At 40.2% G+C, this 14,270-nt stretch overlaps 1 protein-coding gene across 5 annotated transcripts in view; it reads left to right on the top strand.

Annotated features, from left to right (window-relative positions):
• Rabepk (Rab9 effector protein with kelch motifs) overlaps positions 1-14,270 on the top strand; it is a 31,138-nt gene that overhangs the window by 13,091 nt on the left and 3,777 nt on the right. For all 5 annotated transcript variants that reach the window (XM_003470775.5, XM_063227544.1, XM_013153598.3 and 2 more), the window contains 4 exons: positions 128-285; positions 2,714-2,866; positions 10,355-10,516; positions 13,815-13,964. In XM_003470775.5, coding sequence (XP_003470823.1) covers positions 128-285; positions 2,714-2,866; positions 10,355-10,516; positions 13,815-13,964 — 623 coding nt within the window. The remainder of the gene's footprint in view (positions 1-127; positions 286-2,713; positions 2,867-10,354; positions 10,517-13,814; positions 13,965-14,270) is intronic.

Here is a 14,270-nt window from a genome sequence, read left to right on the forward strand (position 1 = left end):
CTCTGCTGGTCACAGGGTGTCTGTATATCATACCCTTCCTCCCAGTGGCTGTTGCACAGAGAATGGAAGGAACACACTGGTCCTTTGCTTCTCTGCTCAGACCTCTTGAAAGCGTCCTCCTTGGCAGGTACACCTTGACACCCCCCGGAGACAGCCCTTGTGCTCGAGTTGGCCACAGCTGCACATATTTACCTCCAGTTGGTGATGCTGAGAGAGGGAAGATCTTCATTGTCGGAGGAGCAAATCCAAACCAAAGCTTCTCAGATGTGTACATCATGGATCTGGGTAAGACCAACAGCTGTGGAGCCCAGCTGGCTTTGTGCTGACAGCTGTGGGCAGAGCACCCCTAAGAATGCTAGCTCAGACCAGACAGAAGTTTTCCTCTAAAAAAAAAAAAAACAGGACACCACGGACATGTCCCAAAGATCTCAGCTGAGCTCATACATGCAACTGGAAGACCAATACTTTCTCATTTGGGGGGAAAGTACTTATATGGAGCCTGTACCATCCAGCCATTCACTCATCAGATACTTCTTTAGTAGACAGCAGTGACTCCTGCCTGTCCTTTCATCCAGGTATCTAATCAGTCATCAAGTCCTAGATACCGCCTATCTTCAGCCTTATCTTCCCACTTCCACTGTGACCACTGTAGCCCAAGGCACTGTTACCTCTCAGACTGGGGACTCACCTCCTTGCTGGTCTTCCTGCTTTCTGGTTTACCCACTGTACAGTGCATTTTCCCGTACCTAGCCAGAGATTGTCATTTCAAGTACAAACCCAACTGCACCACTTCCCCTGCTCAAGCTTCTTCCAACTTCGTCTCCACACTTGTTGCTCTGAATGTCCTTCGGTTCCTTTGGTCACATCCTGAACTCTGCCTTCCATGCCATTGCACACACAGTGGCCTCTGCTTGGAAAGATGTTCTCATTTTGTTATCTGACATCTGGCTACAGATCTCACGTCACATGTCATGAAGCTTTCCCTGCCACCTTTGGACTAGTTTAGACATCGTCCTCCTCTACGTGCCCATAGTATTTTATACACTTCTGCCATTTCCCTTGTTTCAGCTTTAGCACATGTGATTCTTATCTGTCTGTTCCATAAGAATATAAACTGCTCAAAAATAGGGGAAGTGGTTATTTTGCTCATTGCATCCCCAGCCACTACCAGACAGAGCACTTTGCGTTGAGCAGGTATTTTATTTTAATGCATAAATGCGTTAACAAACTCATAAATGAGTTACCATTATATGCTGTACATAAGGGCAGAAGTTAAAAACTAGTGACCCATATACATACTTTATTAGGATCATGTAACATTTCTGTTGATATTGTGATCTTAAATTGTTTACAAACCATTTTGGGATACATAGTGAGTTCAAGGCCAACCTGGAATACATAGCAATATTCTGTCTCAAAAAACAAAAACAAACTTCTGTCTGTTCCTTTCTTGGAGATTGAATCTAGGAACTCTTGAATTCTAGGCAAGTGCTGTACCACTGAGCTAATATGCCATTTGCTGTTGTGATCACTTTAAAGGTCTAATGTCAGTAGGCTTGTGCATCTGTTAGACAGTCATTTGGAGCTAGCTGCCACCCATTGACGGGGCTTTTGTTCTCCAAGTTGCCATAGTTCTTGCTACTCCTCTCTAGACATGGGAATTTTTCACCCTGCACTAGAAGTCAAAGCTAAGTCTTTCCCAGCAGGGTGCTTGACTCACCTGTGCAAGATTGCAAATCTGATCCCTAGCACTGGGGGAACAAAAAAGCACAAATCTCCTCCAGGCATCAAGAGCTCACTGACTAGTTCAGTTACCTGTGTATTTGGTTTGCAGATCTGAGCAAATCCAGGCTTTGTGCGCGCCAGGCATGTGCTTTTCCCTGAATCATAACCCCAGCCCACTGCTGCCAATTTATTGCAGTCTATTACTATCTTTATGAGTCTGGCTAAACCACTTACACCATCTGGACCTCAATATCCCTTAAAGCGACTGCTTTATTTAGTAGGCATAATGATCCAGTGAGATAATGTTTATGAATAGCTTATGTAAGTAGTTTGCTAACCAAAATAACTAATAGGTTAGGTGTTATTATTCAGTGAATGCACTTTAGCCAGATCATTTAATTTATTTACAGGTACTAGGAACCCACTTAAACCAGGGAGAAAAAAAGAGAGAGAAAAAAAAATTATATAGAGAGTAGGAGTGTCTGCAGAATCCAAGGGCCAGAAATACAGCCTCATGAGACAGTGGATCTGATTGGCCATTGGGTCAGTGGCTATCTCCCACCAGTCAGCCGAGGATACAAGGCCAAGGTGTGGTGTGCACACGTTTTGTGGGCTCTACCCTTGTTGTTAGGAGGGAGAACAGGAACAGTTGCCATGGAAGAAAGTTTTTAGATTAAGAAGACAGTCCCCAAAGTATCTCTTATCCAACTTTCTAAAACTTGACCACCTTTCTTTTAAGTGATTTAACTGATTTTATTTGTTCATTTGTGCTTTTATTTTATTGGGTTTTTAAGACACTAGGTAGCTCAGGTTGGCCTTAAATCACAGCAGTGTTCCTGCCTCAGTCTCTTGAGTTCTGGGATTATAGACATGTGTCAACGTGCCCAACTCTTTCTTATGCTTTTGGCCTTCTTCTCTTCACTGCCCTTCCTAAGTCTGTCAAGCAGTTGGCAGCCCCCATCTAGGAACTGGGTAAAATGTTTTCTAGGAACACACCAGTGGAACTTGGCCACCCAGGAGGGCCTCTTGCCCCGCTATGAACATGCTAGCTTCATTCCCTCCTGCACACCTGACAGCATCTGGGTATTTGGAGGAGCTGATCAATCAGGAAACCGAAATTGTCTACAAGTTCTGAATCCAGGTAAGTAGCCAAAGGTTATTTTATTTTCATCGTGCATGCATAAATTCAATTACAGTTCCAGTACATTTGGATTGCAGTAATTAATCTATTTAACTTTGCTGACCTCCTAGAAGATAGGAATTTATCAGCTCCACAGATCTCAGAGCTGGAAGGGCGTTGGAGAACAGTTATGCCAAGTGGACATCTCAGGTCTAAGGAGGGGTGGAGGGGGAAGTGACTTTTCTAAAGCCCCCAGAGAATTCGTGACTGAGCCAGGCTAAGACCCAAGTATGCAGATCAGTGGTGATTATGCCCACTGTGGCATTAGTCCACATCTGGAAACAGTGTTGGTCATCATAGCTGGGTCATATACCTGGCTTTGGTTTTACTTTTTTAAAATTAAGTTTATTGGTATGATTTAGATATATATAATGATCACATTCATCATAGGGAATTTGTACCTGTTCGTGACATATTTTAGTTCCTCTTTTTTTCCATTCTTTTCCTCTTTTTTCTTTGGTTAACTATAGTCAGCAGTAGTCTAAAAATATTAAATGGAAAACTCCATGCTTTCTAATATGTCAAAGGGCTTGGGTTCAGTTCCCAACACAGGGTAAAAAAAGAAGGAAGAAAGAAAAAAAAGGAACAAAAATTAAGAATTCTTTTATTATAGTACAATGCTATAGTTCTATTTTGTTATTATTGTTAATTTTCTACTGTGTCTAATTTATAAATAAAACTAATTTTTTTTTGTACTGGGGACCAAACTCACGACCTTGCACTTACCATGCAAGTGCTTAAGCCACTGAGCTAAACCCCCGGCCCTAAATTAAACTTTATAATATGTATGTAATGTTTGATAGGAAAAAATATTTTTATGTATTTTTTATCTCTAGGTAAATATGTGCTGTAGTCAAAAAATACGGTGACTATTTAATTTTTTTTCAGTGTATTACTGTAAAAGACAATGGTGCCAGCAGTCCTGCTCACAATACTCCCCTCATTTTGAGCACACTTATTCTATCATTCTGGGCATTTTATGAAGCAGTTCTGGAAGTCCTGTGCACTGCAATCCTTGTACTGTGCTGGCTTCCTCGAAATCCTGAATCAACTAAACAAATTTTCTTTGCATGGTCAGTCTGACTTTGGAGGAGAACCAGACGTCTCAGTGGCAGATCCAGTATCTTTTTTTTTTTTGTTTGTTTGTTTTTCTTGCTACTAAGGATCCAACTCACAACCTTACACACTTACCAGGCAAGCGCTTGGGCCACTGAACTAAATCCCTGGCCCTGTTTACCAGGATGTTTATTGAGGATTTTTATATCTATGTTCATTGGTCCATAGCTCTCTTTTTTGATTTGGATCCTTCTCTGGTTTTTTTTTTTTTTTTTTTTTTTTTCGTTTTTATCAGTACTGGGGATCGAACTCACGACTGCCTGCTTGCAAGGCAGGTGCTTATGCTGATGAGCTAAATCCACAGCCCCCCTTCTCTGGTTTTGATATTCGGGTAATGCTTGCTTCCAGGAATGAATCTGGGAGTATTACTGCACTTTCAACTTTATTAAAAAGTTTGAGAAGTAGTGGCATTAGGTCTTCTCTAAATTTCTTGTAGAGTTCATCAGTGAATGTGTCAGGGTCTGGGCGTTTCTTTGTTAGTAGGTTTTTAATTAATTACATCTCAATTTCATTGACATAATTGATTTATTTAGACTTTGTGTATGTGTCTAGGAACCTGTTTATTCTGTTTTCCACCTTATTAGTACACAGGTTCTTGAAATAGGTATTGATAATCTTCTGAATTTCTGCAGGATTTGTTGTGATATTAACCTTTCTAATCCTAGTTGCATGGATTTGAGTCTTTTCTTTCTTCTTCTTTTTTTTTTTTTGATCAGGTTGGCTGTGTTTTTCAATTTTATTTCCTCTTTCAAAAAATTATTCAATTCATTGATTCTTTCTGTTGTTTTCTTAGTCTCCATTAAATTAATTTGATCTTTATAATTTCCTCCCTCTTATGAGCTTTGGGCTTGATTTTCTCTTCTTTTTCGAGAAGGCTAAGGTTCAACATTAGATTATTTATTTGAACTTGCTCTATTTTTCAGATATGAGTGTTCATCACTATAAATTTCCCTCTTAGGACTGCTTTTATTATGTATCATAAGTTCTGATATGTGGTATTGGCCTATTTGTTTAATTGTGGGAACTGTTTAATTTCATCATGACCCATTGGTTGTTCAAGAGGGTGTTATTTAATTTCCATGTGTTTATAAAATTCTTGTGGCTTCTTTTGCTATTGATTTTCAATTTCATTGAAATGGTCTGGTAATATACATAGGGTAATTCAGTTCCTCTGCATTTACTGAAACATGTTCTATAATGGGGCTGGAGATTTAGCTCAGCGGCAGTCGTGAGTTCGATCCCTGGTACCAATAAAAACAAAAAAGACAAAAAAAAAACCCAAAAAACAAAAAACCGCGTTCTGCGAATTAATACGTAGTCTGTTTTGGAGAACACCCCATCTACAGCTGAGAAGAATGTATGTTGTGATGTTGTGGGGTGGAGCACTTTGGAGATACCTACTATCTACAAAGATACCTACTATCTACTATCTACAGTTTATTCAAAAGTTAGATTCAGTTCCTAATATTTCAGTTCCTGATATTTTGTCTGGTTGACCTATTTATGACAGTAAGATACTAAGATCCCTCATTATAATTGTATTAGTGCTTATTTGACTTTTCATATCCATTCATATTTGTTTTACATAGTTGGGTCTGCTGGGTTTTGGTGCACATATATTTATATTTTTTTTTTGTTGTTGTTTTTTGGGTTTTTTTGTTTTGTTTTGTCTTGTCTTTTTCATTTTTATCGGTACCTGGGATCAAACTCACGATTGCCAGCCCCTGGTGCATATATATTTATGATTGTTATCTCTTCCTCTTGGATTATTTCCTTTACAAAGTAGTAGTGACCTTCTTTGTCTGTCTTAATCATTCTTTGTCTGAAATCTCCTTTGTCTGCAAATAGAATATCTAGGCAGCTTACGCGGCTTTTTTCCAGGTCTCTATGGTGTGGAGTATGTTTTCCATCCTTTGACTTTTAGTCTATGAATTTGTTATTGAATTAAGTGTGTTTCTTGTGTGCAGCATATTCTTGGGTCCTGGTGTTTTGGAGGGAGGTGGGTCCTGTTGATTTATCCTATTTTTTTTTTTTTTTTTTTTGTACTGGGGATCGAACTCACAGCCTCATGCTCACCAGGCAAGCACTTACACAACTGAGCTAAATCCCCAGCATTTCAACTTTTTTTTTTTAGTGGTTCTGGGGATTGAACGCATTACTGTGCATGTCACTGAGCTAAATCCCTGGCCCTTCAACAAAAATTTTTTTTTGATCAGTGAATAGAGACCATCAACATTTGATGGTTATAACTGATCTGTGTTGACTTATCCTTATCATGTTATTTCCTGTTGTTAGCTCCCTTTTCCCCCTCTCTGTTTACTTGCTTGCCTTGGCTGGTATACTCATTCTGTTGGGGTTTGTGGAATTACAATCCTTGTTATCTCTTTCTAGAACATCCCTCAGAAGATTTGGAATGCTAGTTTGGTGGTCATGAATTTCCTCAGGTGTCCTTTGTCATGGAAATATCTTATTTCTCCATCAACTTAGAAAGATATTTTTGTGGGATACATCAGTCTTGGTTGGAGATTGTTTTCTTTTAGGACTTGAAATACTTTACTCCAAGATCTCCTTGACTGGAGGGTTTATGTTGAGAAGTCAGCTGTAATTCTAGTGAACTTTCCTTTACAGCAATTTGTTTCTTTTCTCTTATGGCTTTTAATATTTTGTACTTGTGCTGAATTTCTAGATATTTGACTATTGTGCACCTTCGTGTAGATTTTTATTTTTATTTTTTTGGTACAGGGGATTGAACTCATGACCCTGCACTTGCCAGGCGTGTGCTGGTGCTGCTCAGCTAAACCCCTGACATAGATTTTTTTAAAATCTTGACTAATTGGAGTTCTATATCCCTCACTTACCTGTATATCATTCCACCCACCCCCAGGTTGAGAAGTTTTCTGCCATTACTTCTGTGACCAGGTTTTTTCTTTTTTTTTCATTTCTATCATTGACTCTGATCAATCATGTATTGTTCTTTCATATCATCTAGCAGCTGCTGGATTGATTTCTTGTGGTCACTTGCTTACTTTTAAAAAGTCTTTCTTGGGGCTGGGGATTTAGCTCAGCAGCATAAGCGCCTGCCTTGCAAGCAGACAGTCGTGAATTTGATCCCCAGTACCGATAAAAAAGAAAAAGACAAAAAAAAAAAAAAAAAAAAAAAAAAAAAGAAGTCTTTCTTTTCATGACTACTAACCACAATCCTGTATCCTGTGTTCTGTGTCTGAGATTTTGTCCTCACATTGGCTCATTCTGCTGCACATACTTTCAATAAAGTTTTAATCGCCTGGATATCTGTTTGACTGTTTTGTGGATTTCTTTCCTGTGTTGGGTGTTCATGGTTTTCATCATTTTCTTTTTCTTTTTCTTTTTTTTTTTTTTTTTTTTTTTTTGTCTTTTTCGTTTTTACTGGTACCTGGGGTCGAACTCACGACTGTCTGCTTGCAAGGCAGGCGCTTATGCCACTGAGCTAAATCCCCAGCCCCAGTTTTCATCATTTTCATAACCTCCTGTGTTATTTTTTCTGTGTTTGCCCTAGAGTCATTAAGCATGTCTTTCATTATGATCACCATCTCTGTATTTATTTGAAAAATTATTTTTGATTTGATTTTTTCTAGTGCCTCATTCATCTGCTGTGTTACTTCTACTTTTACCAATTCGGAGAGCCCAGCTGTGTGGCTTTCAGACCCTTCTACCCCATTGCCCCCAGGTTTGCCTTTGGTGAGCTGGAAGTTTGGGGTCACATCTTATTTAATTATCTTTTTGGGGCTGGGGATTTAGCTCAGCGGCATAAGCGCCTGCTTGGCAAGTGCAAGGTGGTGAGTTCAATCCCCAATACCAAAAAAAAAAAAAGCCCTCAATATGGCATTTTTATCCTTAGGGAAGACAATTTAAAAAGAGGGGAATAGTAGAAGAAAGGAAGAGTCTAAGGAAAGCTGGAGGACAAAGGCAAAGGAAGATCATGCAAACTTTGGGAAACTGGTAAAGACAAGAGGGGAAGAAAAAATGGAGAAATAAAAATGAAAACACAACAACAACAAAAACTAGCACCCTGTTGGCATATAAAAAGAACAAACAGGAAAAAAAGACAGATGGGAAAATAAGAAAAAGAAATTTTCCATTTCCAAGTGTGTCTTGCTGTCACTGATAGTATGCACAGACAGAGTCCAGATCTTACTCCATTAATCCCTGCAAGTCAGCCAAAGCTTTATGGCAGGGCAGTGGATGATCCAGCCTGTATTCCCAGGAGCATTACTTGAGAGGCTGAGGCAAGAGGATTGCCATGAATTAGAGGCCAGCCTGGACCAAATAGCAAAACTCTGTCTCAAAAACAAAAACAAAAAAAACAAAAAACAAAAAACACAGGACTTCCAGGAAGATAGTGGAGTGGTAAGCAGCAGAGAAAGAGCCTCTCTGAGATTTGGTGTCCAGACACTGCAAAAGAGGAACATAAAGAAGAACGAGGAGGAGGGACATCGATCCCTGTGACACAGGAAGGATCTGAGGCAAAACTTGAAGCTTCCCTGAAGTTCAGGCTGGGTTTTGGCCGTGAGGCTGGAACCAGATTTTTTCAGCCTATAGTAGTCCACATAACTCCTGCTGGCTTGAACTAGGCTTCCTGCCAGCTGGACTCAGCTCCCTGACCTCCTGCCAACTAGAATTTGGCAGCCTGACCCCATCACTTGGAAGCCACTAGACTGAGCCAGCCCCACAGCTGTTCTGAGTTTTGAGCTCAGTTAACCCCTTTCCAAGATGGCTACAGGCCAATCATCATCCTTCTCTTGAGAGACATCTGAACCAGATAACCCACCAGTCAATGTACTGAGGTAGCCAGTGGTCACCATGGGTGTGTAGGCTCAAGCTGCCCCTCCCACACAGTGAGTAAAAGCTCAAGGAAAAAGCAGTGCATGCCACCTCCTTTGTTGAAGTTTCTCTCTTATCTCTTCCCTCTCCCAGTGGGCTTCAAGTTTTGCCTCAGATCCTTCCTGTGTCACAGGGATCCATGTCCCTCCTCCTCGTTCTTCTTTATGTTCCTCTTTTGCAGTGTCTGGACACCAAATCTCAAAGAGGCTCTTTCTCTGCTGCTTACCACTCCACTATCTTCCTGGAAGTCCTGTGTTTTTTGTTTTTTGTTTTTTTTGTTTTTGTTTTTGAGACAGAGTTTTGCTATTTGGTCCAGGCTGGCCTCTAATTCATGGCAATCCTCTTGCCTCAGCCTCTCAAGTAATGCTCCTGGGAATACAGGCATGCACCACCATGCCCAGCTATGACATTACTAATTTTGATAAGGCAAAAAACTTTTATCTTGTTGTTTAAATACACAATTTTTGTTCATCACTGGTGCAGTAGACATTTTTTACATATAGATCAACACTTGCTGGTATGTTTGCACAGCAATATATTTGCAGGACAGTTGGTCAAAGTTCAGAAGATGGGGCTGAATTAATCTTTCTTTCTTTCTTTCTTTCTTTCTTTCTTTCTTTCTTTCTTCCTGCAGTACCAGAGGTTAAAGCCAGAGGCACTTTACTACTGAGCTAGATCCCCAGTCTTTTAAAAATATTTTATTGATTTTTTTTTTTGCACCGCAGATCAAACTCATGACCTCACACTTGCCAGGCAGGCACTTATGCCACTGAGCTAAATCCCTAGCCTATTGATTTTTTTTTAAGACAGGGTCTCACTGTGTAATTCAGGCTGGCCTTGAACTCATGGCAATCCTCCTGTCTCAACCTCCTAAGTAGTGAGATTACAGATGTGCACCACCATGTCCAGCTCTTTTTTATTTCTTTAAGTCAAGATCTTGCTGAATTTCCAAGGCATCCTTTCAACTTGTGATCCTTCTCTTGCCTCAGCCTCCTAAGTATCTAGAATTACAGGCATGTACCACTCTACCATTTGGGATTCAATTTTCTTATGTGTCTAGTATTGAAATTTTGTCATAGCATTTACACAGTTTCTTCTTGTCCATTCATTCGATTTGGTTGTTTGGTTGTTCTTCTTGCCCTCCCTCTGTGGAGTGTCAGTGCTTTGAAGGCCAGGGTATGCTCACTGTTAGATTCCCAGGGTTCAGAGCTTGATCTAAAACTATAGCCACTCAGCTGATGGTTTAGTCCATTCAGAAGCTATTATGCTTGGAACAGTGGTAGAGAACTGTAGGCCAGAGCACAGATGATCTGGGGTCGAGCTTGTGCTGGCTGGCTTGCCTTGCATGCACAATACCTAGGTTCCATTCCCATTGCTGTAGGCAAAACAAACAAACAACAACACCAAAAGCTCTTCAAAGCCAGTGGGCCCTCAGCCTTGGTATTTTAAGTATTCTCCTTCTCTCTGGAACAGAAACCAAGACATGGAGCACACCAGAAGTGACCAGCCCTCCACCATCTCCGAGAACATTCCACACATCAGCAGCAGCCATTGGAAACCAGCTCTACGTCTTTGGGGGTGGAGAGAGAGGTGCTCAGCCTGTGCAGGATGAGAAGCTGCATGTGTTTGATGCAGGTATGGACTGGCAGGCACCTTGGGATGGTACTTAGCTGCTGAGGGTCATCATGATCTGCAGCTTACCTGATGTAGGAAGTAAAGATTAGAAAATGAAACAGTGGGAAAAAAAAAAAAAAAAGAAAGAAAGAAAGAAACAGTGACTGGTGGTACGTAACTGTGGTCCCAGCACTCTGGAGGCTGAGGCAGGAGGATCTGTGACTTTGAGGCCAGCCTGTGCTACATAGTGAGTTCAAGGTCAGCTTGAACTACATAGTGAGATACTGTCTCTAAAAATAAATGAATAAAAGAAAGACTGACCATAGCTGCGTGTCTCAGTTCTAGACTTCTTTGATATATTCCTTAACTGATTTATCTTTTCTATAGGAACATTTTGCATTTAAAAAGATATAACTGAACCATTTTGAAAAATTAAGTAGGGCCAGGAAAATAGCTCAGCACCTGCCTGGCAAGAAAGAGGCCCTGAGTTCAGTTCCTGCTACCAAAAACAAAAACCAAAAAAACCCAGCCTGAACTGTATAGTGAAACCCTATCTGAAAAGAAGTAAAATAAAAATTAAAAAATGTTTGGGTTTTTTGGGGGGAAGGAATTTTTGATTGATTAATTGAATGAAAGTAAGATGTCTTGTCAGGTGTGGTCATGCTCACCTGTAACTCCACCACTCAGCAGGCTGAGGCTGGAGGAGCACCTCAAATTCAAGGCCAGCCTGGGCTACATAGTAAGTTCAAGGTCAGCCTGAAATACATAGCAAGAGCCTGTCTCCAGAAAAAAGAGAAAGAGCCCAGGATACAGCTCAGTGGCACAGCGCCTGCCTGACAAGCACGGGGCCCTAGCTTGATTCCGAGTACCAAAAAAATAAAATAAAAATCTCTTGCCAAGTTTTTGTTCAAGAAGCATTTAGTTAACACTTTTTCCCTCCTAGAGGACATTTATGAATAACATTTCACAAATAATATGTGACAAAAACAATTATAATGTGTGCTACATTAAGGTGATATTTGATAAAATGGAATACAGTAAGTGAAATTTCCAACTTCCAAAGTAAATTTGGAAGAATTAAAATACATGATAGTATGACTTTGCTTGTCCAAAAAAGAATGAGCTTTAAAAATTTTAAGTAGCATGGCCTTTGGGTGAATGCAACCATGTAGAAGAAAATATGTGTGCAGGTACATATGCAAATTATAACTAATACTATACTGTCACCCAAAATTATTTACTATTAACCTCTTAGGCATTTCCTTTTTTTAATAGCAGAGATAATTTGATATGGAATATTTTAATTTTATTTATTTATTTATTTATTTTGAGGTAGTTTAGGCTCCCTTTGAATGCAGGACGGAGCCCAGCTGGCCTACAATTTGGATGACCCTCTTACTTTCCCCTCCAGAGTGCTACAGGTCACCTGGAAATATTTGTATCTTTTGCTATCACCTGGCAATATTTGTATCTTGTAAATTTTCCTTAAACATTTTCCCCATGCATTCTAAAGTCTTTACCAACATGCTTTAAGAGCAACATAATATTAAGTCCTTACCAACACTTTTAAGTGCAACATTGTATTGCACCATGGCTCTACCAAGTAACTCAAGCATTCACTTGTTGATACTTCTATGTCTTCTCTATTTCCATCATATGAGGAATATATATGCATAAAATCCTTTTGAGATTATTCTAAATTGTATTCCTTAAAACACTGGGTGCTTCTTTAACAACCAGAAAGCATACCGTAAGTGGTGATTCAAAGATAAATTGTTGAGTGCTGGGGTTTAGCTCAGCAGCATAAGAGTCTGCCTGGCAAATGTAAGGTCATGAGTTTAATCCAGATTACCCGCACTAAAAAAAAAAAAAAAGATAAATTGTTGGGCAAACGTTTGTGTCACATAGTTTTTACAGTATTCCTTTTAGGCTTTTTTGATAGATTAAAAGGATTAATCAATTTTCAAATTGATTAGAAGATACAAAGAGTACCTGCAGTAAAGCACATCTGTTATCTTGTTAACAGATAATAATCATATTTCTAACTATTATATTGAGTAGTTTTTCTGGCTCCAGGATTTGCATGTATTATCTCATTTAATCCATACCTGAACCCTATTGGCTATTGTCAGTGTCCCCATTTTATAACTATAGAAATTGAAGCTTAAAAAGTAACTACTAGGGTTGAGTATTTAGCTCAGTGGCATAAGCACCTGCCTGGCAAATGCTAGGTTGTGATTTCAATCCCCAGTACCAAAAAAAAAAAAAAAAAAGAGGTAACTACCAAAAGACTAGATAGTTATTGAGTGACTGGTTAACCTGGTTTTCACTCCAAGTGCCATTGTGTAACTGTTCTATCCTACCATATCAGGAGGTCCTGATAACTTATATTTAAAGCAGTCTGTGTTTTTCTCCTTTTTTCATCAAATTAATTAAGGAGATCACCGTGAAAGAAAAAGACTGTGGGCTAGACAGGTCATAGAACCCAAGAAAACAAATTCTGTAACAGAAAAGAGCAGACATAGCTGGGCATGGTGGTGCACACCTGTAATCCCACTTCTCTAGGAGGCTTAAAGCAAGAGGATCTCAAGTTCAAACCAAGACTGGGCAATTTAGAGACTTAGGAAGACCATGTCTTAAAATAAGAAAGGACTGGGGATGTAATTCAGAACAAACATCCTGGGTACTGGGTACTGAATTCCCAGTACTGAAGAAAAAAGCAGTCTTGTGTGTGTGTGTGTGTGTGTGTGTGTGTGTGTGTTTGAGACAGGGTCTCACTATGCAGTTCAGGCTGGCTTTGAAGTCATTCTGTAGCCCAGGCTGGCCTCGAACTCAAAAAGATCTTCCTGCCTCAGCCTCCCAAGTGCTGGAATCACAGGCATGTGCCACCACCTCCAGCCCATTTGTCTTAATTTTAGAGCAGTTCCAGGTTGAAGCTTAGAGAAGAGATTTTTTTTAAATTCAAAGCAAGGAATACCACTCTAATGCCCAAGAGAAGGGGTGGACATGAGCTTTCCAGGTCACATGTGTGGTGCATATTTGTATCAACACTTGCAAGGCTGAGGCAGGAAGATGGCAAATTCACTCCCAGCCTTGGTAGTTTGGGGATTCAGGGAGACCTTGCCTCAGAAATAAATAAAAAGGGCTGGGGAGGTAGCTCAATGTGAATTTCCTAGTTTAATGCTACTGCTGTGAGAGAGCTGGGAGGGAGGGACTGCAAAGTCTTCTCCTGCCGGCCAGGGATGCAGAGGCGTGGGCTGTTACTCTCACTCTTGCTTTCTAGCTCTGCCAGTTGATTCCAGTGACTTTACTTTTCTAGACACGCGGACCTGGTCACAACCTGAGACACTTGGAAATCCTCCGTCTCCCCGGCATGGTCATGCGATGGTGGCAACAGGGACGAAGCTCTTTATCCATGGAGGCCTGGCAGGGGACAAATTCTTTGATGATCTCCACTGCATTGATATAAGTAAGTGGTGAAGGGCTTTGGGATTCCTTAAAACGTTTGAAGAATATTCTTTGAAAGAATATAGCTTTGCTCTGCTATTCAGCTTGGGTAACTTGACCAGCTGACAGAATGTCCATTAGATTCTGTCAAATGACCTGAATAATATTTAGTAATCATAACAATAAAAGCAGTTATTCCTGAGAGCTGAGTATGTGCTCAGCTTTTTATCACCTCTAACCCTTCCAATAAGCCACTGTCCTGTGGGTTTGCCAACTGGGTTTCCTTGAGCTCTTGACTACTATCTGCATGGGATCCAGGTAACGTTTC

This window comes from Cavia porcellus, unplaced genomic scaffold (assembly GCF_034190915.1).
Source record: "Cavia porcellus strain 051 isolate PalLab524CR breed Dunkin Hartley unplaced genomic scaffold, mCavPor4.1 scaffold_1, whole genome shotgun sequence".
NCBI classification, from domain to species: domain Eukaryota; kingdom Metazoa; phylum Chordata; class Mammalia; order Rodentia; family Caviidae; genus Cavia; species Cavia porcellus.